This window comes from Tachysurus vachellii, chromosome 21 (assembly GCF_030014155.1).
Source record: "Tachysurus vachellii isolate PV-2020 chromosome 21, HZAU_Pvac_v1, whole genome shotgun sequence".
NCBI lineage: Eukaryota > Metazoa > Chordata > Actinopteri > Siluriformes > Bagridae > Tachysurus > Tachysurus vachellii.
The window spans coordinates 5,538,680-5,566,232 of record NC_083480.1 but is presented as its reverse complement, the minus strand read 5'-3'; the positions used below and the strand labels follow the sequence as shown (position 1 = coordinate 5,566,232).

The window sequence follows — 27,553 nt, the reverse complement described above, 5'->3', positions numbered from 1 at the left end:
TAAAATGAGTAAATACTTTATTAACATTGTTCATTAGCATGGGTATAGCTACAATTACATTTCTACACGAGAAAAATTAAATACAAATTCACAGGCTAGGGGTCAGGTATAACATTATAGAAAAGTAAATATACAGAGAGAAATTAAAGATCAGCTACGTTAGTGAGGTCCCTTTGATCGTTTAAAAACAGGAATTAATCCAATCCAGGGTCGATCCAACAGCATCTATTCATTACTAAAATGTGATGCTTCTTTTTTTAAACGATAGCATAGACGAACACATTCTGAACCTCTTTAAAAGCCTCTGAAAACCTTGATTTACCCAAAACTATTTGTTTCTCATTTGGCTTCTCGAGATCGCTTCAATCAGTCGTAAGCTTCTCTTATCGTTCCCACACCTGCAGCCCATTTGATCACCCCAAATGTTAGAAAACCTTAATTTCCTACATGTAAAAAAAAAAAAAAAAAAAAAAAAAAAAAAAAATACAAAAAATAGGCAATATAAAATTCTTCTATCAAATGTTAACCATACTTATTAGTTCCTTCATGTTTGTTAATATGGTTACAAGTGTACAAGTAATAAAACTCAAAGCTCAATACTTACTAATTAAATGATGAACACTAAGATTAAACACCATGCGCCTTCAAATACTAGAGTTCACAGTTAATTGTCAATATTACTTACAATGGCAAGTGGTTACATGAAACATTAAAAAGGAAAACCATGACATTCTATCAAACCCACAGGGTCCATAAGCTGAAATTTTCAATGGCCTCCTGATTTACTGTAAGAAACCATCACAGTATTAAAGATGGTGTTGACGTGGCTGCTGAGAAGCGACAACCGTTATGTGCTCTCTCTCTCTCTCTCCATGCCTCCTACTGCCAAACGCAGTGAAAGGACGAGCAAAGTGGCGTCGTGAAACAAGAGAAGAGAAATGTGCGCAAGAGGAAAGACGGAAGAGGAGGTTTGTTATCTGAGAATAAGAAACTGGAGTAAATGAGGACGAGGGAAAAAGGGAAGAATGCCGTGAGTTCTTCTTCACCTTAAGGTCCAACCGCACATAACGAAGGAATTTCCACCACTTCTGCATCAGCCCTGGAAAAACAGAATGGTCACAAATGTTTTAAGAAATAAAAAAAGTCTTTTAAAGCCACTTCAGATAAAATAAGAGTGCAGCAATTTGGGAAGAGTCGCTCTCTAAACTGCACTCCTGCTTCCACTGTGATTACATGTTAAATGGACTGGAATTGGACCAGTAAGCGCTCAGACACCATGTCTTACTCACACCTCCTCTTCTGAAGCGTTTTCATCACAGGACATACTGTTTGTAGAGCGTCTATTAATTTCAGTATATTTCTCATGGCAAAGTGAAAGTGTTGCCCCTTTTATATAAAGTAGCTTGTCGTTTGAGTGTTCATGTTCTGAAGTGATGGACTGGAGTGCATCACGTCTACATTGTTATTTAAAAAGACTTCTATAATTAGATTTCTATGAATTGTAAGCATTTTTTTCCTACATTTTAAAATCTGCCACTTTTTTTAGTTTATATTGTGAAAAGGGGAGTTGAGAAAGACTCGTGAGGCTTCCGCTTCGGTCAAGCGAATGAATAAATGCAAGCGAATGTTTTCCTTCAGATGATGTGATTTTGTATCATCATCTTCCTCAAAACAGACATCAAATTCAAGATCCTCATCAGCGTCAAAGAGCCACCATCTTACTCTTGAACATTTCACAATAAAATGTCTGCTTTCACACATCACTCCACACTGTTTACTGACTTGTCTGATGGACAAAGATCCTCCTACCATTCTGACAGACTCAAAGCTGTACTTTCTAACATCTCCACAGGGAGGAAGCAGACTGTTGGTTTCACCATAACCAGCATTTTCTTCAGGTTTGGAAAATCCAACTTCAAGAAATGTAAATCTACGTTCCAGTTTTTCCTTTTTATTGTCTGTTGAAATCAAACCATCTGCAAATCAGAGTCTAAATTTGGAGAAACCTCAGAAAGTTTTTTTCCCCCCTCCATATTTAATTAAAGTCAGAAATTTTATATGTGCGATAATAAACCCGTCTGTGTGATTTAAAGGGAAAGTAGACGCCTGCAAGACGTAAAGGAGGAGACAGAAGGACATGAGAGGCAGATGCTCTCCTGAGTGCCAGCACTCAGTCTGGAACGCAGAGCGATGCTAATGCGGATGGGAGGAGAACATAAACCAGTCGGGCTCTGAGCATGTAAACGTCAAAGTCAACATACAGCATTTGAGGCTGTTCTGTTTCAGTCGGTTCGGTAAACGCCACCTGTTTGCGCTTGTGTGGCCCGACAGCTGCGCTGCGTTTCATTCATCAAAACGTGCAAATGGCAAGATGCTCGCTGTTTAATGGTGATGCCAAACAAAACGGAAAATATTTGTTCTGGCACACCAATTGCCATCCCTAATGTAGATCTTGAGCGCGCACATGCATGAAAATGCAGTAATCAGCTTTTTGGGCACAGTCAGGTTTAATATACTTTCCTACAACGCAAATGTAAGGCATCATCTCCACCCAGAAGCAGGAGAACTCTCACCAGGCCTCAGTTTAAAGCAGAACTCACCTCTAGCCGTCACTCATCAATTAATGAGAATCCCAGGAAGCCGTCCATCCTCCTCGCTCATATTCCTCAGGTTATTCTCAGCCTCATCCACACTCCTGTACAAACGCACACAAACGTGGATCTGATACAGCATGCGGTACTCGATCCTCAGAGGGACATGTAGAAAAGTGAAACACCACCAACACAATCCCATAAAGTGTGATCACATAAGGCAATATCTGCCAGCTTGTCTGTAAGCCAAGGACTCACACTAGGAAATCTTTCACATCCTCCACAGTCAGCTCTCCTGTTGTGTCGAGCGTGATATCAGCACTGCTGTTTGGGGAATCCAGGCCAGGAGACGATAAAGCACTCTGCATTTCATCAAATATGCCTGATGATAAAGAGACACACAACAAAGATGTCATATCGCAGCATCCCAGATGTCATATCGCAAACCCAGACACTTCCCAACATTCTGTAACATCACACCAGAGATTTGTCAGTCACCTTCAGAATGCTCTGCAGATTTGCTCTCTCCTGGTGATTGGGTCTTGTATGTGCCGTTGGCATGGGGCAGGGCTACCATACACAAACTGGAAAGATTGCATAATGAGGAATAAACAAACACATGCTGCTTGGACATGGTTTCATTTTTGTTGGATAAAAATCATTAAAAAACAAACAGTGCATCAGTTGACATACTCATGCTCCAAAAGCTCGTAAGGTCGATCGACGTCCACCCCGCACTGAGGTTCAGTGATTACTCGTGCAGACAGAGAGAACCGTTTATACTCAGACGGTGAGATCAGATAAAAACCTGTCATCAGGCAACAACAAGAGACTTAATTACACTGAAGGAGCTCCTATAAAAACAAAAATATGTTTAAGCTCATCACCTTGCCCAGTCTTGGTGAACACGCACGATGCAATGCCGCTTATGTCTTCCTTGCGGATGCAGTCGTATCGCACTTGCGGCCTCAAAGCAGGCACGCTGAACACATGAAGGTCTCCCAGGTTGGTCAGGCACACCAGGCCATTCTCAGAGTAGTCCTCAGAAGCAGCACTGCAGAAGTTGACCAAAGCCACCTTCCGTACACGGCAGCCTTCGTGCGCGGTCAGCTTGAATTTGGTCTTTGCGCTGACTTTAGGCAGTGTGAACACCTGCAGTGAATGGGAAATGATTAGTGAAGAACTGCAATTATGTAGGGTGTTGGGCATTGTGTGTGAAGACAGCTGGGCAGTTCAGGGGAGTTTATTCCACCACCTGAGGCACAGCAACTGCAGAGCTGAACAAAGTAGAGCTGTAATGTATTCGTGGCTATAAGAAGTACATGATGAGGTACTAAACAAGAATCTGACATATCCTTGGGGACAGGAAGAAGCTGCATCGCTGAGTGATGGTTTACTCATAGAGAATACAGCAGGTTTGTGTTGTGGATGTTTTAAGTGAGGAGACACGATCCATGAGGAGTCCTCTGCTAGATCTGATGAGATCCAAGTAAAAATCTTGATCTTTCAGGGTGGATCGCAGGGGTTTGACTTGAGAAGTCATTCTTATAATGTGTTTTACAGCACCAAATATTAAAAAGAAAAGAGGACAAACATCTCTAACCAGCCTTCACCTGAACACCAGCCTACATGTAGCACAAACTCTGTAGTACTCAGATGGTTAATTAGTTCAAATGTTATTTGCATACATTTACTTACAGCACCGATGGACCCCAGGACATCACCACCAGTTTAACATTTTGAGCTAGATCAGAAACATTTCTTTTGCACTTCTCCATCATGACTATACCAAATGCAAATTGCTTTCTACATGAATCCAATACCTCTAATCCATGCATTTATTCAGTCTCTTTAGCTTTTTCGCTGGATATCTGCACTGATCAGCAACACACCATGTCATCCACATCTCACCTTAAACTGCTCCTCAGAAGTGATCAGGACCGAGTGGCTGCCCTGCATATCAGGAGCTTTGGCCAGGTCTCTCGACTCCTCATAGGGTTCGGGCAGAGGGTTCCCCCTGCCATCCAGCACAACAATGGACACCACCGGAGCTCTGTGCATGAGTTGGATCTCTTTCCCTAGCAAAGCCTCCACACTCCGCTCAGAGAACTTCTCCTGTGAGGGCACGTCCAGAGCGTAAGCATACACGCTGCCTGAATTCGTCCCAGCCCACATGGTAGGGCCGTGGTGTGTTCCTGAGTGAGAGGGGAAAAGAATATATTACTCATCAGCATCTGAAAGCTGCAGGTATGTGCAGGTAATGTGCCGACCTCTAAAACTTCAGAGAAATGGAAGTTATTATGTACCTCTACTACATCAGTACCAGTCCCTAGGTGCTTATTTGATGGCAGTTATTCACAAATAAACTGAGACAGCATAGACAACTGATAACATTAACCACCACCATAAATACAGACTGATTACACATCACACTGATTTACTGCATTAAATGAACAATAACGCAATTGTATGAAATCTCTCCGTTGAGTATTATTCCCTGCCAGATAGCCAGTAGACCAGGATTGTGCAAGTGCCTGATTTAAAGGAACGACATGCAGATGTTGTGGACAGAACAGCTCGAGTGTGTGGTCCAGACAAAGATCTGACATGGTTCCAACTCCAGCGTAATCACTTTCAGTAAACCGCCCGAGTTTGGGCGAGTCTCTATGAGAACATTTTCCAGACTTTAACCAAATGTTAATTTCGAGTGCATTTCCCCTTTAGACGAGTGCACATGATCAGATATCAATTTAATTTCAACTATAAAACATGTATTTGCATTAGTGTGCACAGCAATGCACAATGTCTGGCAAATTTAAAATGCAAAGAGGTCCATGAGGTACTTAATAGACAATAAGTAAACAGATTGGATTGTGCCAAGAAATGTAATAGCAATCCTTCCATGTGCAATTGTTTGGTTGTTCGAGTTCAGTGCCATACCAGCTTCGAGGGCTCGTTCACGGCAAATACATATATTAATCAGAAAACCAATAAAATTCTGCACAGAAAAAAAAAAAACAATCTGTCCAACATGACAACTCTAAAATTTTAGAGTCGTTTTCCTGGGTCTCTTTCAAAATGTCTTAAATTTTATTCTCATGTGTGATTGAATCCTCTCATTACTGTACCTCAACTTACTGCCATTGTCTCAAACATTTGGTCTGAACTGTGATTCCGGATTCTTTCATTATGCTAAAAATAAATAAATAAATAAAATATATATATATATATATATATATATATATATTTTATTTATTTATTTATTTATTTTTAGCATAATGAAAGAATATATATATAGAGATAAATGTCTAGGCACAATTTACTGGATTCCCCAAAGGACTTTTCACTGCTGATCTGTGAGATGCTGAGAAAGGAAAAAATAGTGTTCCTGGAAGCTAAAAACCAACACAGTTATATATAAACTTGTACTTATTAGCAATATTGAAAAGAAATTCCGAAGCCCCGTTTCTGCCGTAATAATAAGTTCCAGTTGTATTTACATTTTCTCATTCTAATACAACTGGGACGACATTATGAACATTGTTACGGCAGAAACGGGGCTGTGTAGATAATGAATATGTTTGTCAAGTTTTCTGTGCACTAAAATTCAAACGCACATTACACAGTTGAATGTGAATTATGTTTCAAATCATTAATAAACATAAAGGGAAATACACGTGAATTTTAATCGTTTACAATAAGACAATATACTATTCGTGGTGTCCCGAAATATTTAAAAGTATTTTTATTCTCCATTTCTGCTGCGAATTAAAAACTTGCATAAAAACTTGCAACACGAAACAGGAAATTTGCAGCGTGTAATACCAATTCGCTCGTACCGTCTCGGAGAAACGTGTCAGCGAAGCAGAGGCAGCGGACCACTCCAGATAACGAATCATCAGCTGAACGGGGCTCAATCCGTCTCTGTACCGGCGTCACCTCGGCATCCTGCTCTGCTAGCTGAGCGTTAGCCTCCTGGACCTGAAGCCGGAAACACGACAGCATTTGCACAGATTATTCGATGAAACTCATGACAGGTTTGTTCATTAGCGGTCAAACAGCGAAGCATTGAGAATGATCAAGTGCAACAAGGAGTCCATGATTAGAAAACACTCAAAAGCCAGAATGATTATTTAAAGAAGAAATTGTTGTTTATATAGTAACTGACGAGAACTTGGGCAACCAGAGCCAGAATCAGACTGACAACACAACAGAAAAGCACTCACTTTACTGGATGGGCTGCTGACCAACACACGCTTCTTTCCAGACACCCTACTCTTGCGAATCCTCCTGAATGACTGGCGGAGTGACTTCTTCAGCGACTTCACTCGTGAGAGTGGTCCCTCCATAGCCAGAGAGTCATTGGGATGTAATGTACACCTATAATGAAAAATACTGTGTGATTTATCGATTCTTATGTTTGGAAAGAAAAGCTTGTTTAGGAAATTCAGTAATAAAGTTACTTATTTTCAATATAATAAAATAAAATGGTTTAAACAAGGATTTAAAAACATCCAACTGCTCTGGAAAGAAGAAGTGTGAACATCTGCAGTAGAGAAGCTACCTTGCCAGCACCGGGCTTCGGCGATGGTAGTCGAAGAGACCAAAGCCATGGCTGGTGCCAAAAGCAACGAGGTTCCACTCGGCATGCAGCGTCACCGCGGTAACCGCAGCAGGGGGCATGCACTGCACGAGGACTGTAGGCTGGAATCCAGCAGCAAACACCACAGAGCCAGACTTCTCTGGCAGCCGGTCATGACCCTTCCATGTGAAACCTTCCCGGTCCTGGAGGAGGTCCATGGTGACCACGTCGATCATGTGATCGGATTTCTCGTCACACAAGTACATCACAATCACCTAAAAGGAAAGATGGAAAAATGGGTCAGACGTTCACTGCTCATTTTTTTAACCTTATACATGTTATATTATATTAAAAGGAGAAGCAGCTCTACCTGTCCTGCAGTTCCAGCCACCACCAGCTTGCCGCTGTATTTGCACAGGCAGATCTTCTGGATTCCTAACCTTGGGTCATCACTGTAAGGGTCAAAGCAACCAACCTGTAAATAAATAAAAAGCACACACACGCACACACACGGCATAATATAATGTTATGGTGCAAACTTGCATAACACAAAATAATGCTTTTAACCTTCAAAAACACAAACACATACTTTCTATAAGCCTAACCAGACATATGCATTAAACCTTTATTCAGATCATAAATAACAAGCTCTGCTGACACAAAGGAATGACATAAAATAAAAATAACAAGCGTGGCAGCTGTGCCATCCAGTGCAGGAATGTGCTTGCTTGGTCTTCAGCACTGCACGTTTCAGGCCTCAGACTGTCTGCTTTTAATTAGAGTGAAGGGGGGGAAATGGCAGACAGCTCTGTGTATCACAAAGTGCCAGACTGTTAGCTTCTTCAAAAGACAGAGGAAGGAGGAAAGATGAAGATACTAAAAGTACAAATACATGAAAAACTCTCTCATGCAATGAATGAAAAAAATAATCAAACCCACATGTAAATGATCAAATGCTGACCTTTTGGAAAGGAGGCCACTCCTCTTCACCGACTTGAGTCAGGCTGTCGTTGTGGTCACAGTCAGTTTGGAAGATGTTGGCTGTGCTCAGCTTGTACAGAGGTCTGAGTGCCACTCCTGATGCATCCCAGAAGCGCACCGTGCCATCCTCATGCCTTCGGACACAAACAGAAAGAAGTCACTGCTACATTGTCAGAACATCCTCAAATCTACTGAGCTCGAGTAATATAATCCTTACAATTCTTACACAAAGAGAATTCTCTCATCTGCTGGCAGAAGAGTCTCAAATCTGTAAAAAGCTCTTACCCAGTTAGCAGCAGCTCTTTCTGTTTGGAATCAGGTGCCAAGTTCTTTCCCCCGCATATTGGCCAGTTCTGTAAAATCAGTGAGAAATATTGTTACAAGCCTCACGAATCAGTAACCTCAAATCAGACAACACCATCTGACACACTTTCTGTTCGCTGATGTAATAAACATTAAAAGTTTATGCTCTTCTGCCAGCTGATGTTTTAATGATGGTTGTTAAAATTAAACTTTTCAATAAGTCTGACTTTGGAACTGCAGACTTGGCATGTTGGTGCCTTGGATCTCAATACGACTGTAAATATATTCAGATTAGAGCCGTTAGATTTTATAGATACGAAACCTGTTTGTTATTGCAACATGCATTCTGTAAGCAAGTCCAGCCTGCATCTGTCTCTGATCAGACACATTCACATGGTCGAAGAACATAAAGCCAGTGACTTATCAAGCTGAGATTCATTGGACAGAAATATGTTCAAGGATTGAAAAAGTCTGGGAAAAGAGAATTAGAAAACAGGACCCAGAAAACAACCAGAGCAGCCCTGCTCACTGACCTTCTGTGGTTAAAATTATTCCTCCATATAAAATCACAACCTATAGAGCAGACTAACCGTGCATGTCTGTAGAGAGCATTGCTGCTGCCCAGCTCTCACCACTCTCTCCCACAGCTTGGTTGGCACATTGGAAATGTGGTAGGAGCATGTGATGGCAGAGGAGTGCAGCGGTGCCAGGTACGGTGCAGGAATGGTGGGCCAGCCAGGGGTCTGAAGGTCAATCACTACCAGCTCTTCCTCCAGGAGCACAACAAGGGTTGAGGGCTCATCAAACTCTAGAAATCAAAGTTCATCACTTCTATAATTAGGATTGTAAGAGCAATCAAATCCCTTAGTTCTATTAATATATTAGTTCTTAATTAATAAATTGTAGCTCCCTATAAAAAAAACTATTGTAGTTATCTGCTGAACCACACACCTGCGTCTCTATCTGTGCAGTGGATGGTGAAAAAGTCAATGACTCGTGAGGTGAAGTCCAGGGTAACGTGTTTGCTGTCCTGCAGTATCGTTAAACAGTGTCTGTCCCCGTAGCTGGCTCGAGGCATGCCACCACTAAACAGCACCAATGGAGCTCTGCAGAGAAAAAGTGCACAGAGGACATCCTCCTGAGTCAAACAGGCACAGCTAAAACATGCAGGATTAGAAGCTTTCGCTTTTCACCCACTGCTGCCCAGAGCTGACACACACCCCGACTGGGTGGTCCTCCATAAGATCTTGTTCACAGCTTTGCAGGGAAATGGGCCTGAGAGAGAGAGAGAGAGAAAGCAGACTTTAAATGTACTAAAACACAGACATCTGGATGACTCACATGAAAATCTACACCGTCATGAACCCATGGGTGGACATTAACCAGGAACATAGCAGTAAAACCACAAATAGTGTGTCATTTATCCCTCAGCTATATTTCAGGAGGGTTTTTATACAGGCACTTTGAATTCATCTGGAGAAGAACTTTACCACAATATTATGTTTGAGATAAAACATTGTGAGGTTGACCAACCTTCTTTCACAGCAATGGTTAAAATGTTTTGGTTTAAATGCACTATTTGACCTGGACTGTTTCATTTATTCTTTTAAACCAGAGGAGTTTCAGTAACGTGACTTTTACAGGATTTGACTGGACAATTCTACGGAGATCGAATGTGTGTATTTTGGCCAGACCAACACATTTGAAGCATTAAGCAACATTTAACAGCGTTTTGTACCAGATTTCTTTGTTACAGTGCTGGAAGCATGATTTGCTTACGAATTATTACTTTGCAGATATAAACTGTAGATATTATCGATCTCCAGTGACCTAACAGTTCCCCTGGTAAACCTAATCCAACTCCGATAGGGCTAAAAATTAACTGCCAGACAAATGTTTCAGCTGTAATGTAATTATGTGGTCAAACCTTTCCTCCTCTTTTAGTCCTTATTCCAGACGATTCTAACTAACGCCAGTGAAAACAATTTATACTTTGTGATACGGGGCAGAAATATACTTGGCCAATCAGGACTGCTCAGGAGTCATTGTTAATACAAGACATCTCCTACTGAATGTTCGCCATTAGATCACTGACATGCTTTAAAGGATCACCACTGATTACGAAGTGATTCAAAGCTGAAGCTACACAACTACTCATTAAGATAACAAGAGGACTTCGTTCAGGCACACGCAGAATTTGAGTAGCAACATCAGACTTGTATCAGTGTAAAGGCTGAGACTTGATTTAAACTACTGACATGAGACTTCACTACAACTTAGTGCATATTCATGTCCAGACAATGTGTGGTACTTAAGTACTTAAAGTACAATTAAATAATAAGATTATTTAGAATATGTCTGGACAAAGTTAATGGCCATAGAACTATTAATAACAATCCACTTGCAGAAGCACTGGCTCACCATAGGGTATAGTGGAAGAGATGGGCTCGCTGGTGCAGAGACTACTGCTACTAACAGGCCACACCATGTAGCCACCATCACTGTGGGAACTGACAAAGCTGTTCCCAGTCCGGACCCAGACCAAGCTCTCCAGCTGCTGTTTGGTTTACACAGAGACACCGAGAGATTGAAAGTGAGATACAGAATGAGAGAGAGAGACACACAGAGAGAGAGAGAGAGAGAGAGAGAGAGAGAGAGAGACAGAGAGAGAGAGCGAGAGACAAAGAGAGAGCGAGAGACAAAGAGAGAGAGAGAGCGAGACAAAGAGAGAGAGAGAGAGAGAGAGCGAGACAAAGAGAGAGAGAGCGAGAGCGAGACAAAGAGAGAGAGAGAGCGAGACAAAGAGAGAGAGAGCGAGAAAAAGAGAGAGAGAGAGAGAGAGCGAGACAGAGAGAGCGAGAGCGAGACAGAGAGAGCAAGACAGAGACAGCGAGACAGAGAGACAGCGAGAGAGAGAGCGAGAGAGAGAGAGAGAGAGAGAGAGAGAGAGAGACATTTAGAGTCAAACACTATACCTGAATGTGATCTAAACCACCATAACAAAAAGATAGCTAAAGGTTTAGGCATGTTATGATCCACAGTGTTAATAAAACTGCTTTTAAAGAAACAATGGGTGACTAATATTCAAAATGTATGGAGAACCACACATGTATTACCATTAAGATCATTTTAAGTTACCAATTAAAAGTTTTATTCTCCCCACACACACACACACACACACACCTGTTTTCCAAGGAAGAGGTTGTCTACATGTCGGCTTTGAAAGTCCCAGAGCACAACGAGGCCCCTACTGTAGCCGATGAGGATTTTGTCCGGGTACTGCGGATGCTCCTGTAGGGACTCCACTGGACCCAGAGACTTCCCACATTTGTAACTATCAGGAAGGCTGGAAAATAGAATGGCCACATGATGGGAAAATGTTACAGCCAACAAGCATTCAACTCAAATCTTTCATTTTACACGCATTGCACTAGGGCAATAGAGATCTTTTATATGGACCAGGAAAATGATCATCGGTCTGAAGGCCCAACAATTTCCAAGTAAAAGAAACAGACAAATGGGAAAAAAAAATATATAGGAGTAATGTTTGCAAAGATTTGCTTTAGAAAGATCAAAGCATGCAGATCCCACTTATCTCCATCCATCCAGGTGACCTGCACATTTCAGATCAGATAACAAGTAGCTCCCAACATTACTGCTCGTTCATATAATCCACACACATTCAAAATATAACATACAGAGCATCACAAGGGTGTCACGTTTCCACCCTGGGAATGTCCCAGTTTCATCCTTTGCTGGACAAAAGCATTGTTCGGTTTCCAATCCTAACAAATATACAATTACAAAAACAGAACAGTTTGTAGGTTTCTATACAAAGTGGCACAGCACAAGGACCATGTTATGCAATGCAAACAATATCATACACTGGCTTAGACTGTTTGAAATCCCGGCCAATCAAAAAACAGGGTATGGGGTTTCTCTGTGGCTGTGGCACAGATTCAAGTGGAGGAATGTCCACAGTACAGCCACAGTTAGGATGATACACACCCACAACAGTGAGAAAAAGCAAGGGGAAAACCATGGTAACAAGGGGCTAAAGTGCCATTTCAATGGTGTGGTGCTAAAAGCCACAAGAGACAAACGTTACACAGACAAGAGCTACAAGCACATTGTCAGCATTTCCCATGTAAAACAGAAAACCTCAAAATCCCTCCAGAGGGGAAACAATTACATGTCATCAATCTACAATTACAAAGAACTGAAATAAAAATAATTGAGTTCCATTAATTTCACATAACATAACTCAAGAGTCCACATCAATACAATCTTTTAAGTGGTTTCAATATGACTAAAATGTTAAGGTGGAAAAAAAAAAAAAAATAAGGATAAAGAGCTGATTTTGACAGAAGCATTTGAGAGAAGGGAGAATTTATACAAGGCTGAAGACTGATCTCTCAAGAGCCAAACACAAACAGCTGACCACAAAGCATGACATTGTATTTAACAGAGCCTCGAAGTATTTTTCTTCTTTCATAGCGATTCCAGTGTCCTGCAGATGCCTAGTGATGTGCCTGTGAGGCACGCAATGGCTGATTTAAATACCCCTCCGACTAGAGCTCGGAGAATTTGGCAAATGGTACAAAAGCATTTTGTTCTGTAGTTCCCGGGCTGGCACATACTAGCAGCAGCTCAGAGAAACCGCCCATTAGCCCAAATTGCACTTGCTTAATGAGTGGTTCATGGTCTCTTCCTGCAAAAGATAACACATTCACGCTGACAACGAAGCACTGAGGTGGAAAGCTGTAATTTGCCTTAACTTAAACAACCGATTTAACAGTCGAGCAAGAGACGAGTGCGATTTTCTGTCTTTTAATAGGCATCATTACAGCCACCTGGTATAACGGGCAATTCCTTGTAACATACTCAAACCCCACACACTTTACTTTCCATTCTCTTAAAAGGTAATTAGGTCAAATATACCGATGCGTAGAAACCTGTGGATGCCTGTATAAAGTTTTATTCGTCTAGACAAATTCCATACACCACCACCTCGGATCTCCAGACATTTTATTCCACGAGGGTGTAAAACTGTGAGGTAGGGAACTTGGTTATGACTGAGGAATATGTTTGCAAAGCCTCTCTCCTGGGTTTTAGGAGAGGAAATTTAGCCCTGAGCTACAGTCCATTATCCTGGACCACAGGGGGAAGGATACAATAGAGTTCTTTGCAAGTTCTTTACCCTTAGTGTAAAGTTCTCCCAGTCTGACGTATCCCTGGTTGCTCATTTTTTATGACGCAGGCAGTGGAATGCGTCCAACCCACCAGTGCAGCACAGTAAGCTGGAGAACATGCAAGCTCCAGAACATACACATTTGCTTGGCAGACACAGGAAATTGTTTCAGTTCACACATATTTCTAACAAGCCAAGTTATTATATTTTTTGTTCCCCCTTCACAGTAGATGCATTAAGGTCTGGAAGGAAGGGGAAAATACAAGTTTCTATACACCATTACCTCTGCATGATTTCATCTTGGAAAAGTGATTTGTTCAGCAGTGTGAAAGTGGGCAGCTCCAGGAAGTGGATTCCACCACCCTCAGTGCCCACAGCCAAGAGATCGCAGCTGAGTTTCGGCAGCAGAACAGTCACACGCGTCGCACTACAGGAGCACAAAAGTGTACACAACCATCATGAGCAGAGCATTCCTGTATGAACAGATACAGCATGACATGCGTAACAGCCTGGAGAAAGACTCTGAGCAATAAAACATCATATATCATATATAATTCTCAAATGGATTCACATGACAATAAATATAAACAAATTATAAATGTATTTAATATAGATTAAGGTATATTACTGGCTTTAATTCAGTCAGTTTGTAAGCGTGTTTGAAGATACCCATCATTTACTTAGCGTATTTATAACATAAAGGCACTCATTTACATTTAGGGAAACCTTTCAAACTTCTGTAACTTCTACAACTTTCATCAGCAAAGGCATCACCTGGTGCTGTCGATGCCAGGCCTGCCAGGGAGGCTGAAGCAGTACACCTCCTTCAGTTGGCAGCAGGAGGTCTTCTGCACAATCTCCCAGAGGTGCAAAGAGTTATCATCCAGCAGGGTCAAAATCCTTCCCTGTAAATTCAAACATGGTCCAAGACTGAGAATTTTTAGCATTACAGACACGAACGTCATATTTGACTAATTATTCCTCTCTCCCTAACCGATACTGAATAAACCAAACAATTAACATGAGAAAATCCAGACTTCAATTCTCATAATTCCAATTCAAATCACCTAAAATTATGATTGTAGTGAAAAAAAAAAAAACATTACGGTTCATTACATTACATAACATTACAGTAGAGCCACGTTCTTTTACTGCCAAATTATAGCCATTATCTTGTAACCTGTATTATTTGTGCGGTGCAGCTTTTATCATAACGTCATCAATAATCAGAATTTAAAAAAAAGTCATGCACTTTTATTCTCTCTTGTGGCAAGGACATGGGCTACGTTTTTCCTCATCGAATGGTGTATGCAGCTAAACTTAAAACAAAGTAGAAGATTTAATGAAGAACTAATTAGACTTTTTTTTTTTTTTAAAAACAGCAGCAAACCTAATGGCCCATTACTCATACAGTAATTTGCAAATTCACATTAAAGAAAGAATACCTCAGCTACAGGCTACTGTAAAGTGTTCGGCAAAAGTAGCAGTTACACGTCGTGTCGTTCTGTATGCTGAGCTGCAGGCACGGAGGGTCTTGTGGAATTGGGAGATTAATTGACAAACCTGAAATTGGGGTTCTGCTGCCTCACTTAATCTGCCGTTGTTAGAATGGAAATTAAATCACCACCAAAAGCACCTCAAAAACTCCATAAACACTGAAAATGGCAGCAATGGGTGCAATCACAGGCACAGGTTTTCTTCCAGAATAATTTGGCAAAGTCACATTACTTTTAGTGAACATGAGGAAAAACTGGAGAAGAGGACGAGAGAAAAAAAAAAAAAACCTGTGTGGCTTATAGTAAAGGAAATACGCCTGTACCTAATTTTTTTAGAGATGATTAAAAAAAAAAATACATAAATTAATAATAGATTCTAGAGTTTATTTGCCTGATCAGAAACATGATACAACATTTTGGCCCAAGAATTGTAAACTGAACGACTTCATGAAGGACAAATATTTTTTTTAAAAAACCACAAATGATCAAAATTAAAGCTTGTTCAAAAACTGCAGCCTGAGCTGCAACATGAACAAGATAAACTGGTGTATCCTTGTTACAAGCCTACAAAAGATGAATGCTTGTTACCTGTCCATGGAGTACGTGTATCTGTGTGACAGTAGCAGGCTCCTTATGCAGTCCAGTGAACTCCACTCCAGGAGCCCCGTACCTGAGTGCCGAGTTAGAGACTTTCTTTGTTTTATGAGTAAAACAGCAACACTTGTGCCCCATAATTCATACATCAGATACAATAAACACGTGATGGAGAGTTAGACTGTCAACAGAAATAGAGCATATATCGTAGACTAGGAAGAAACAGACACTGACCACTTAAACTTGAAAGAAAAAGCGCACACGTGTCCAAAGACTTTACAGAGCATCATGTGCAGCACCTCAAGTGAAAGAAGAAGGAGGTTCATAACATAACATGAAGATGATAAAGTAGAAGGAGAAGATGAAGGACATCATGAACAAACAAAAGGGTGAGGAGGAGGAGGAGAGCATCAGGAACATGGACAAAATTAACATTTAAGGAATTTGGCAGATGTCCATATCCAGACTTACTCTCTCATTTGTGAGCAGTTGAGGTTTAAGGGTCTTGTTCAAGGGCCCAGCAGTGGCAGCTTCTAGGATTTTAACTACTTCTGATGAAAATACAAGACCTTAAACACTGAGATACCACTTAAACACTGCATGATCAGGTACGGCATGAAGAAGATAAAGACTATCTAGGTTTCCCCTTTCTCCACTTCTCCAAGTGAAACCATACAAAGCCCTGGCAGATAGTGGGATTGAGGGAGGAGTGGAGAGGGGGGGGAGGTTAAAACAGACATATCTAAAACCACAGTTTTTCCTACACATTTTTCACACGTGAAAACTGGATAGGATACGGTGCTATAACAAAAATCTGCAAGCTTCAGGCTTATAAAGTCCCTCTTGCACCGTAGAGCTGTTATTAAAAGTCAGAGGGGAAGTTGCACACATCTGGAGGCGTGTTAGAAGCGGAGACAGATGCAAGCATGTCGTCCAGACAGGACAGAGAACGGAACATAGAACAAACGACGCCCTGTGGACGACAAACCCAGCACCTCACACGCAAACCCCAGCACCTCACACGCAAACCCCAGCACCTCACACAGAGGATTTAGACCCCAGTGTTTCTCTTTGCACTAACACAAGACCACATCTCTCCAATGTGGGATCTCACTAGAGCTTCAAGGACTCAACTGTACCACCAGTAAAAGCAGGAAGCTCTGTTAGGTCACATGGAGACTTTTTGGCATGCATCTTATCCTTTGAAGAGGGGGGGGTTTCAGAGTCAAAGCTCTTGCACAAACAACCTTGTAAGGGTTTGAAAAGCAAACATCATCTGGTTGAGACTGGGGTATATGGGTAAACATTTTCAGACCCGTAAAATGAACTTATTTTGGGGCACACACACACACGGAAATGAAAGAGCTTTAAATTAATACAAGCAAGATAAGAACACTAGATTCCTTCCTGAAGAGATTCACAATAAGGGTCAGGATGCTGAGAAAACCAAACAAAGCCAAAATTAAATCTCTATCTGCCGTTTGTTTAAATGGAGCAACGCCAGCATACATCCTTCTGGTGACAAAAGTAAACCACAAACATTGTTAAACTTCCCTTTTCTCCTTGAGCTCTGTTATTTATCATTATCACGTCCTTGATCCGACGGAGTTGTTGTTTAAAAGCTGGAGTGGGAGAGGCCGAGGGTGTGTGGAACGTTAGGAGGATGTGCTGAGAGCTGAAACGGGGAGGGGGCATGCAATGCGATGCAGTGAACGGGGCCTCAGTGCTGGAATGTACAGGGTGTGTGGGGATTAAAACACATGAGCAGGAGAAGGAGGAAGAAGAGGAGGATGAGGGGGAGGGGACAGGAGCAGCTGGATGAAGCTTTTAGAAGCAGGACTGATTACACCACAGCTCATTAATCATTAACAGAAAACCTTACAGCTTTTTTTTTTTTTTTTCCTTCTCCCCCGCCCCCCAAAAAAAAAAATTTAATAAAAAAAATTACCCCCCATGAACTCAAACAATTCGATCTTCATTTAAAAAAAAGTTTCTTTTTTTGGGTAAGCAAATCCCAAGGCAAAATCCTTCACACCGCTTGAAATGAAACAGAGGATATTAAAATAAGCAACTTCCTATTTGAGTATCCGGCTGATTTCTGACCCGAGGAGGAGAAGGAACATTCCAGCACGCTTTGTGAAACTGAGGAGTAAAGATTAAGAGAGGCTTCTTTCAAGCAGCTTCTTGCTGTCTTTACTCCCTATGCTGAAAGACTGCTCTTCATTTCCACCATGAGGACCACCCGAAGGCTGGATCTCGCCACACACCTGACATCAGTGCATGATGCGTTCAATTTAGAGCCATAAGACGAGACGCGGATGTCAGCTGCCTCCAGAAAAAAAATAAAGTGTAAAAAAAAAAAAAAAAAAGACAATTAAGTTTCCCCTCAATAAATGATCAGACCACATGTATAAAAATCCAAGTTCATGTTCAGAACGGTACATAATTTAAAGCTTGGCAGTGCCTAGCAACTATGCAACCATAAAAGCCCATGGGTTAATAAATAAAAAGCAATTGTGTAAAATTAGACGTCCAAGAAACTTCTTTCTAGCCTCCTACATGGGGCTTAATTGGAAAGTTGAACTTGATTCATTCATCTAATAATACAAATATATTTGATTGGTTATTTATTTAGGTTTATATACCACCAGTAAATACTTTATCATTTAAGTGGTATTTGTAATCACCACAGGAAAAGAATTAAACTATAGTGCAACATTTCTTTTCTAAACAGATCATTTTATTCCTTCAATTCACTCTACATGCTAAAACATTACCAAAATCATGTAACTTCAATACCCAGGAGTTTGACTGACAAAAAACTTTACAAAGATTTTCCTTCATTATTTTATACACCACATTTGTACACCTCGCGCTAAAAAACAATACTCGATTATCAGAAAGATGAGATCTAAAAAAAATTGTTTTTTTATTTTTCACTACGTACAAATGAAGTACACCACGAGAAAAAGTATAATAATAATAATAATAATAATAATTCTTCCTGATCCTGGTTTTCAGTGTGGAGCAGGACCCCGAGCCCCTGGCTGCTCCCACTGCTAACCAAACACACAGAATAGGGCCCAAAGGCCACAGTAACCATCGTCTCTCCGCAATCCACCAACAATGCTGGGCAATTACCCATTGAAGCGCTCACAGCAAACCTAGCAAGAGAGAATGCAATTTCACGGTCTGAATAGTGACAGACAGCAGGCTTTGTGCTTGAGCTCTACTTCAGTTATCCAATGTTGCCATGCCTCTTCAATATAGCACAACCTCGGTAATTAAGCAGTGTATCGGGGCTGCATAATTAACGAATTATTTGAGGAAGCCGAAAACAACTGACCTAAATATAAGTGAACATAAAGGACTGACATTGGGGAGATTATCCAAGTTGGTGTTTAATGATTGTGGTTCTTAAACATCGCTGTGTCGTGAAAAATATGCATCTCTACTTTTCAATAAAAGCACATTAAGTTTTCTGCAATCATTTTTTCAAAAAATGAAGTCGTGATGTAAAAGTCCTCTCTCGCTGTAGACACGAGTCTACAGAGGTCGTCGTTCGAGCAAAGCCCGGCTCACGCTGTGCGATTTTTCATAATCCTTCAGGATTGTTGCTTGTCAGACTGTACGAACACGATCCCCATGTCTTACTGTGGGATCTCAGTTGACATGTCAGACGCATCAAAATCGGATGCACACAAGAAGACCAGAAGGTCCAGAGGGTTTTAGGTCATCGATCCGTGACATGTTCACCTGCATTCTCTCGCTAAAATGGCAGGTACCAGCAAGCAAAGACAATCTATAGCACTTGTTTATGACAATTAAAAAAGGTACAAACGTGGTTTGAAGTTGTCACAATAAGTGCGTCATCCGGCTCAGCGCTCCTATTGGTTCTTGGTTTGACGCTCATCGTAGAGATCACACTGCAGGTAAATGCCTGAAATCTGACACTGCCAGAACATCGGAGGAAAAAAAAAAACGATCACAATGGCCATTAATGGGCTTTCGGTGACCATGACCATGTCACACCACCCATCAAAGACTACAGATTTTACCCAAGAATTCTAGAAATCTCCAAAATGTGTCAGTGAGCCGGGCTTAATACCATGGACTATGAGAAACATTGCTGAATTCTGCTAACACTTATCCAATAAAATAAATGAAGTGCTTGTTTAAAGAAAATATTTCCAAAAGTAGTTTTAATAAGGATTTCCTTTTAATTGTAGTTAACTTAGCAAAGACACTTTTACATCAGGTTGCATTCGGTGATCCATGTCAAGATGCATCAACGATGGCACAGAGTCAGGATAATGCTTTTATATTCATGTTATGTATATTCATTATTAACTTATCAAACCTCAAATGATTAAAATCCAATAACTATGATTTGTCTATATCATTGGGCTTTACTGAATAACCATGGTGCAGTTTCCTACTCCTGATTCCAATACAAGTGGAGTTTGTTAACAAAACCACAACAATAAAATATCCCACCAGATACACTAGACATGCAAACTAGTGATTAGAATTTTAAGGCATTAATATTAAGCCATATCACATCCGATGTAAAATCCATGTACCAGATCAGAACTCTTGATCTTGACGCCAAGACCTCATTTTCTGTAAAATAATCTTTTACTGTATAAACAAACTATTAATTCACCCCTAAATCCCACTACCCCTCTTGCCCCACCACCAGAAACCACCTCTCAGTCAGCAGTTAGACAGAACAAACAAAAAAAGCAAGTATCAGTTACCCACTTCTGCATTCACATCAACTTTCGGCTCCTAAGTGTGTTGTTATTTTCAGGTTTAAACTAGACGTGACGAACAGCGTTATAACGAAAGCTCCACAAATCCATATTTCCGCTTATTGTAATTCACGGTCACACAAAGCCTCTTTAAACTGAAAGATCTGGCACCGATGAGCATTAAAGAAAATTCAATGAAACACTCAGTGTGTTTCCAAAAGGCCAACAGAGTGCATTTATATATAATATATATACACACACACACAAAAACCTGAAGTGTCCTCAAAGGCTGATAAGTACACTACAGGAGGGGGAAGGGGAAGGATTTTAAGCCCTGTGTGCATCCAGGATGCCTGCATAAGAATACTAATGCAGAGTGACTGATGCTTCTACAGAGAACGACTAAAAGAACAAGAGAAAGAGAAAGATAGAATGAAAGATGAAGCATAAGAGAGAAAGAGTGAGGAGGACAGCAAAAATGCAAGACGGGTCAAAATCTCTGAAAATGTAAAGAACCTCTGGGAATATAGAATAACTTCGCAGCCCGGGACAATGGACAAAAATGAGGACTAAGCAAAACCAGGGTAAAGGGAGGAGTGGAGATATAATGAGAAAATCTGCTAGGCTGTTTCCTCAGCTGCATTCAATCAGACAAGAGCACAGCACAACGTGAGAACAACGCTGCCCGTGAAACATGAGACTCGGCCCTTCACGAAATGCCTCGCTGGACTCAACTGAAAGATCTTTTCGGCCCAGACAATAGTTTGCAATTTTGCAGTCGCTTTGCTTTACACATGGAAACATGCAGGAAGCTACATTGCTCTGCAGTGATGTGATGATGTTGAGGGTGGAGAGAAGAAGAGACTCCCTGAAGACCACTGACAACAGCACTAGGAAGGCAATTCCACTGCATTCCCCAGCATTGCTTACAGCTGTGTCAGTGCCGATGCCTCAAGCAGCTGAGCCCCACATGGGAATTCATGCAGCTAACACAAGTCTGACTATACAGCCAGTGTCTTAAAAAGCAAAACTTTTACTGCACATGAGGCTCATTAAGCACTGAAATGCAATAGTACAACAACTGGCTGTATATGTACACATGATGAGCAGACAAGCAAGCATGTAGATTTTTACAAACAGGTCAAATCAGTGACATTTTTTATTTGTTTAACTGGTTAAAAAGTAGGAGATGATTCATTAAAGTTGAATTTAATGTTCTCACCAGGTTGACTTTTTCCCCTCTCGGAATGAATACGATTTATTGAAGAAACAAAAACAAAAAAAACCCAAATTTCTGTTCCTGTGCCTGGACATGGGACTCGAGAATCCTTCCATAAACATTAAAACAAACATCATTTCACAAAAAAGCTTCACCACATCAATGATTGTATGTTATTCTTCAAGATGTATCGTTTTATCAGATTAAATTAAGTGCAGCACCTGCCAAAAGCCCCAAAAGTGGAAGCTGTTGAAAGATGAATGGGAAACAATTCATTTGAGATACTCTCAGGGCTGTGCTGTCATTAACTTTACATCGAACCAATCGTGTCTGAGAATTAAACAGCGTGCATTATGAGGAACATTTCATTAACCGAAGAAACTAAATTTATTCAGAACAAATAAACAGTAATAATGTGCACTTTCACACTGGGAGCTTATTCAGAAGCACGGTACAGAACCTGAGGCTACGTTTAGGAGGTGGTGTGAGTGCGGCTGCGCTGGAGCTGTCACGATTCCTGTGAACGTGAACGCAACTCGTACCCGGTTCTGCACTCGTTCAGGAAGTAAAGTAACTTGTGCGCGCGCGTGTCCGTTACAGCCGATTACCACATCACTCGTTTTCAAGACACACGTACAATGAGTAACAGTGGAACGTTATCGAACACAGAAGAGGTGATACGTCTTACTGTGCATGACGGCACCAAAACAATAAAAAAATTACTAAATTACTAAACAGTTGTGATCTCTGGGTGTGTGTTGTGATGTAAGAAGCGCAAACACACCAGGGTTTAATTAAATCAAGCAATTCTGAAACAAGACCAACTCAGTGGGCAGCCAGGAACACTAGGATTCGAACCTCAGTAAATACGTCCAGTGTGAAAACGATGGGCACCAAACGACTGCACCAAAGAACAAAAAGAAATCTTAAAGTAAAAGGTTGCTCTTAGAAGTTTTATGAATTCATTTAAAAAATAAACCTGAGCTAAGATCTGTTTGTAAACGGTTACCTCTTATTGATCAACTACAGAACAGTCAAGTCCAAAAATGTCATTGAAGTAAAACACCTCTGAGGTGTGGAGGCAATTTAAATATAAATAAGAGAAGATGCGTCAGATGGAGATTAGATGGAGATTCTGGAAACTGTGACAAACTATTTAAGAGTTTTCTCCTTGCATTTAAACAAACAGGGGTTGCACAGTTCTCGAAGACCAGAATAACATCAAATTAACATTGATGGCCCAAATCAGATGGAAACAGAGCTAATTAGGCTGTGGGCAAAATATGACTGTTCATTTTCTCAGTCACACAATCTAAACTGCTCTGACAGTTAAACGACAGAAAGGGCAGAGCGACGTTCCAAACTGGAAAGTAGCAGCTACAGCAGTGCATCCCAATTATCTGAGCTCTAGAGCGGTGGCCTTGGAAACCGTTTCAAAAGGCGCCTTCAGCAAGGCCAGGCAAAGCCTCAGAAGAATCTCCCCTTACTGCTGAGGGTGATCTCTGGGCAAGTCAGCATACATTCTTTAGGGGTGAACCCGGCTCCTCCAACAACCCCTCTGTTCAAGACATCTCATTACGTTCCATTCTCCCTCACTCCTCTACACACACACACACACACAGTCCCCTGCCCTGTGCCTCAATGTGCGGTTGGAGCAAAAGCATGTTTATGAAGAGCTAAGCTTGTACTTCTTGTGTTTGCACAAATTCAAACCAAGCAACAAGGACACAAACATCTCACTTATACAATGTTCTAAAGAGAATGAGAAGAACTCTTCAGGAGCCCATCCTTTATACATGATTACGGTTTTAGATGCATTGGATTGTTATACATGCTTCTAAACATGCTTGTTTACATACATCCACTTAACACATACGAATCCGATAAATCAATCAAGGTCAAGTTGATCGCAGACTTCTTGAATTTTATACATTTTGCTTATTAAATATTCTCACCTAAAAAAAACAACTCACATTTCAGATGGAATTCACAAGTCTCCATGAGGAATACTCTGTTGCCTGGTTAAATTTATTGTTAAAAAGATCTGCATACACACACAACGCCAAATTAACCACAAAGTTAAAAAAAAAAAAAAAAAAAAAACATTACTGCATATGAACATCATGTGTTTAAATACCTGGATTTCCTTCCAAGGATTTTAGTTTTTATTAAATGTATCATTTCAATATTTCTGCCCTTTCCAGGGAACACAATCAGACCATAAAAATCAGTGTCTTGTGTGAGTTGATGGAACCGAGATAAGTTGTTTGGAATCGTTACAAAAAAGTAAATCTGGTATATGTAGCATATCAGCTTGGATTTGTTAAGCAAAGTACAAAAGAATAATTGCACATTTACATATAATCCCAAGTCTAAATCTAAGCAGACTCTGGACCTCGTTTATCAAGCTTTTTGTAAAGCTGCGCAGACATTAAGCTTAAACTTTCCTTCTGATTTACAAAAGATAAAAACACTGACTTTCTTTATGGTCTATCAACATAGACACAAGTATAAAGTACATTCTTGATGCAGCTCATTTGCATGTAGTGACACCCACAAAACTCCATATAAGGTCGAGCGTGCAGAGAGCCGTGAGCACCGAATGAACAATCAGGGTAAAGGAGGACAGACAGAAGTGCAAGTTATCCTACTTGCTTTTATGACAATGCCGCCATCGCCGCCATCAGTGGTGCCATCACCACCACCAAGCAAGAACTAAAACAGACAACCCTGTTCTTTGTTTATATATGTTTATTTTTCCATATCCTGCATTTAATGTCAATATTTATAAAAAATAAATAAATAAATAAATAAATAAATAAATAAATAAATAAAAAACACTTTTCACAATATGTTTTTGCTGGTATTCTTGGTCCCCAACCTAGTGAACTAGCATGAGGAGAGTTTTCCGAATTAAGACTACAAAGCTTTTCTGTAAGACGCTTTGCATAAAGGTGTCTGCTAAAAGCTGTAAAACATAAGTATAAAACTTATTCAACTGCATATTCAAGTAATCCGCCTAAATTATATGATCTGCAGGCTAGATGATGAAATGCTCCTGAAGCTAAACCACTTATTTAGTTAACTTCAGAACAACTTCCTTTCCCACCCATCAACCACAGCACTCATTTTCTTTAAAAGACAGCAGTTAGATTGTGTGTAGAATAGTTGGATGACATTCACAGAGGCGAGCAACAGCCCAGAGAGTGAGTCAGGGCTTCAGAGACTCTTGGCTCAACCGTGCCGGATAGTACCAGCCTCCGTTAACCACTCCTCAGTGCGGCTCAAAGATCTGCACTGTGTGCTACCGTGCCCACCACTACAACGGCTCGGGGCATGTCCCCAGTCAGACAGAAGGGCACACATTCCATATCCTCGCCTCGTTTGACCAAAATGAAAGCAGGAGGAATAGAAACAAAAAGGTCAGAGAAATGTCTCTATAATTCCTTCTCTGGCGTATGGTCCAATTAAACCAGCCAGATAAATCACAGGCTGCTACAGGAGTCTCCAGCTCCACAGTCTGATAGCAGTAATTACAGCCTCCTAAACATTCCTTTAACCCAGAGCATGGCCATGTCCAATACAATCAACACTAAAGAATTCAACCCAGGGGAAAAAAAATTAACTGTGGGAATACTTTGAAACCATGTTTCAACGCTTTAGGCACACTATGAACTACTGTTTCAGCACAAAACACAAGAGGAACTGGGAGAGACTTCAGTTTTGTTTCCTAAATGCCACAACTATTATAGCAAAAGGGTTCACAATAAAGAGCCAATAAATCTTTAAGTTTAGTGATATCAAAACTTTTAATGCACACACACACACACACACACACAAACACTGCAATCTCCCTGAAAGACATTAAACCAGTAGATTGAAAGTGGTTTCTTTGGGTTTCTTCATACAAATTTTACCTCAATCCATATCCTCATTTCCCACAAGGCTTAAAAAAAAGAAACTGAAACGATGACACACATCAACACCAGACAGACGAGACAGGTGAACAAAATACAGTACACAATATGTACATTTTGAAAAGGATACACTTTGATGGCTCCTGATTTAGTCCCAATGGCCATTAACTGCAGTTTGGGGTCATAGGCCAGAGCACTTGGCTGATTGGGGAATCCATGTTCAACAGTCTGGATGAAAGAAAGAGGAGGTTTACACTCATTTTATACACACGATAGACATGCATAACACTAACTCAGCATTCGGACATTTGTTTATTCTCAACTGTGTGACCAGGCAAAGTAAATCAACTGCAAACAATGGCAGACTTTGCTATCCGTTTTAACGACTAATAAAGACAAAACACTGAATAAGCACATATAACATGTTCCACAATAGTAAAAATACAATAACTGTAATTATATAAATATGCAATGGTTGCAAATCTTGTCTTGATCATTTGGCTTCTACACAATGTTGCAGAGTTTTATGCCATTCTTTATTATCCACATACTTTGACAAAGAAAAAAAAACATTACAGACGTACACCTCTGCAGCGATATCTGGACTTATATATATATCTGCTTTGTGACACAGTCTACAGTAAGTATAAATAAAACTAAACTGAAACGATTGCACAACATTATAACGTCCTCACCATTACATACAGCATCCCAAAGCTCCAGAGAGAACAGACACAGACCACACACTCATCGTGCACAGATTTGTTTTATTTATTTTACCTCTAGATACCTGTAGATGTGGTTATTGACCCCGTGGTGCGAAGGACTGAATGCATCACTATGCACATTTGCAAATTTTCTGATTATAGGAAATATTATTGGGTGTATAATAGTGACACTATGCGAAGCACTGATGTGGGGAGTCTCAGGATTTAAGCCAGCTCTAGTACTTGTTCTCCCTACAGCTGTGTTACTGGGAACTATCTATCTATCTTCATCACATGTATCACTGCAGCTCTTTCAACAGCTATGAAGTAAATGACACGTAAAAAACCTTGAATAAAAGAGAAAGTCCTATTTCAAATTGTTCCTCACAGATCTCCAACAGTGCTCAAAGTCAGACTGTGTAATGGTGTGGTTTGTGGTTCCAGTTAAACTCAGGTGGTAGAGATTTATCCGTGTCTCTATTGTGTTCAGCTAGAACATGACTTCAGCTTTTAGGCATTTAAAGCCTGCACGTGCGATGGATATGCAAATGAGGCCCAAATCTCATCCAGGTACTTTCTTATTTTTTAAATAAGGGTCGTTTTGAGAGTGAATTTAATGCATTTTACAGGACGAAGACAGAATATTTAGACTTTTAGATGGAAACTCTAGTGACAGAGTATTTTCCAAAGAAAAAAAATGATGCAAAACACAAAAGGAAAGTAGAACAAACACTGACTCTGCTACATTCTATTCATTCATTCTATTCATATGTATTCTATACATTCTAATAACTTTGTTATTATGTTAATTAATTAATTGGTTAATTGATTTAGTTCGGTTTGGATCATTTCTCTTCATGCACATGAGCTGGAGCAACCAAATAACCAGCAGCTGCTGGTTTGTTGGATGTTTCCACTGCACGCTGAACCCCGCATGCTCAGTGTGCGTGGGGGAAAACCCACGATGGCTCACGTACCTTATTAAACGCAAAAAGCTCCTGTTTGACTTTCTCCCTCTGAGGGTCATTGCCCTGTCGCCTGAACCGAAATTTCATCATCCTGTATCCGGCAAAGTGAATCCAACCCGCGGCCTGTAAATCACGCTGGAGTCTGAATCAGTGCACAGCAGGAATCGGTTCCCATGCGGACGCGACACCGGTTCACGCAGCAGCTTGTTAAAGGCGCGCGGATACTCTGGTGCGTGTGCGCGCCTTTGCG

At 40.7% G+C, this 27,553-nt stretch overlaps 1 protein-coding gene across 2 annotated transcripts; it reads right to left on the bottom strand.

Annotated features, from left to right (window-relative positions):
- On the bottom strand, positions 1 to 27,553 carry llgl1 (LLGL scribble cell polarity complex component 1). Of its 2 annotated transcripts, none has more exons than XM_060857071.1 (23): positions 27,313 to 27,553; positions 25,759 to 25,856; positions 15,733 to 15,814; positions 14,423 to 14,553; positions 13,932 to 14,075; positions 11,641 to 11,803; positions 10,879 to 11,014; positions 9,678 to 9,732; positions 9,409 to 9,563; positions 9,048 to 9,265; positions 8,440 to 8,507; positions 8,135 to 8,288; positions 7,544 to 7,648; positions 7,156 to 7,448; positions 6,818 to 6,971; positions 6,431 to 6,572; positions 4,503 to 4,786; positions 3,479 to 3,743; positions 3,285 to 3,399; positions 3,090 to 3,175; positions 2,850 to 2,973; positions 2,601 to 2,695; positions 1 to 1,099 (listed from the first exon to the last, which is right to left on the bottom strand). In XM_060857071.1, exons 1-22 carry the CDS (start codon positions 27,391 to 27,393, stop codon positions 2,617 to 2,619), a joined length of 3,132 nt encoding a protein of 1,043 aa, XP_060713054.1. In that variant the 5' UTR covers positions 27,394 to 27,553; the 3' UTR covers positions 1 to 1,099; positions 2,601 to 2,616. The 2 variants fall into 2 exon arrangements, with proteins under 2 accessions (XP_060713054.1, XP_060713055.1); XM_060857072.1 differs by having other exon boundaries at positions 10,879 to 11,011.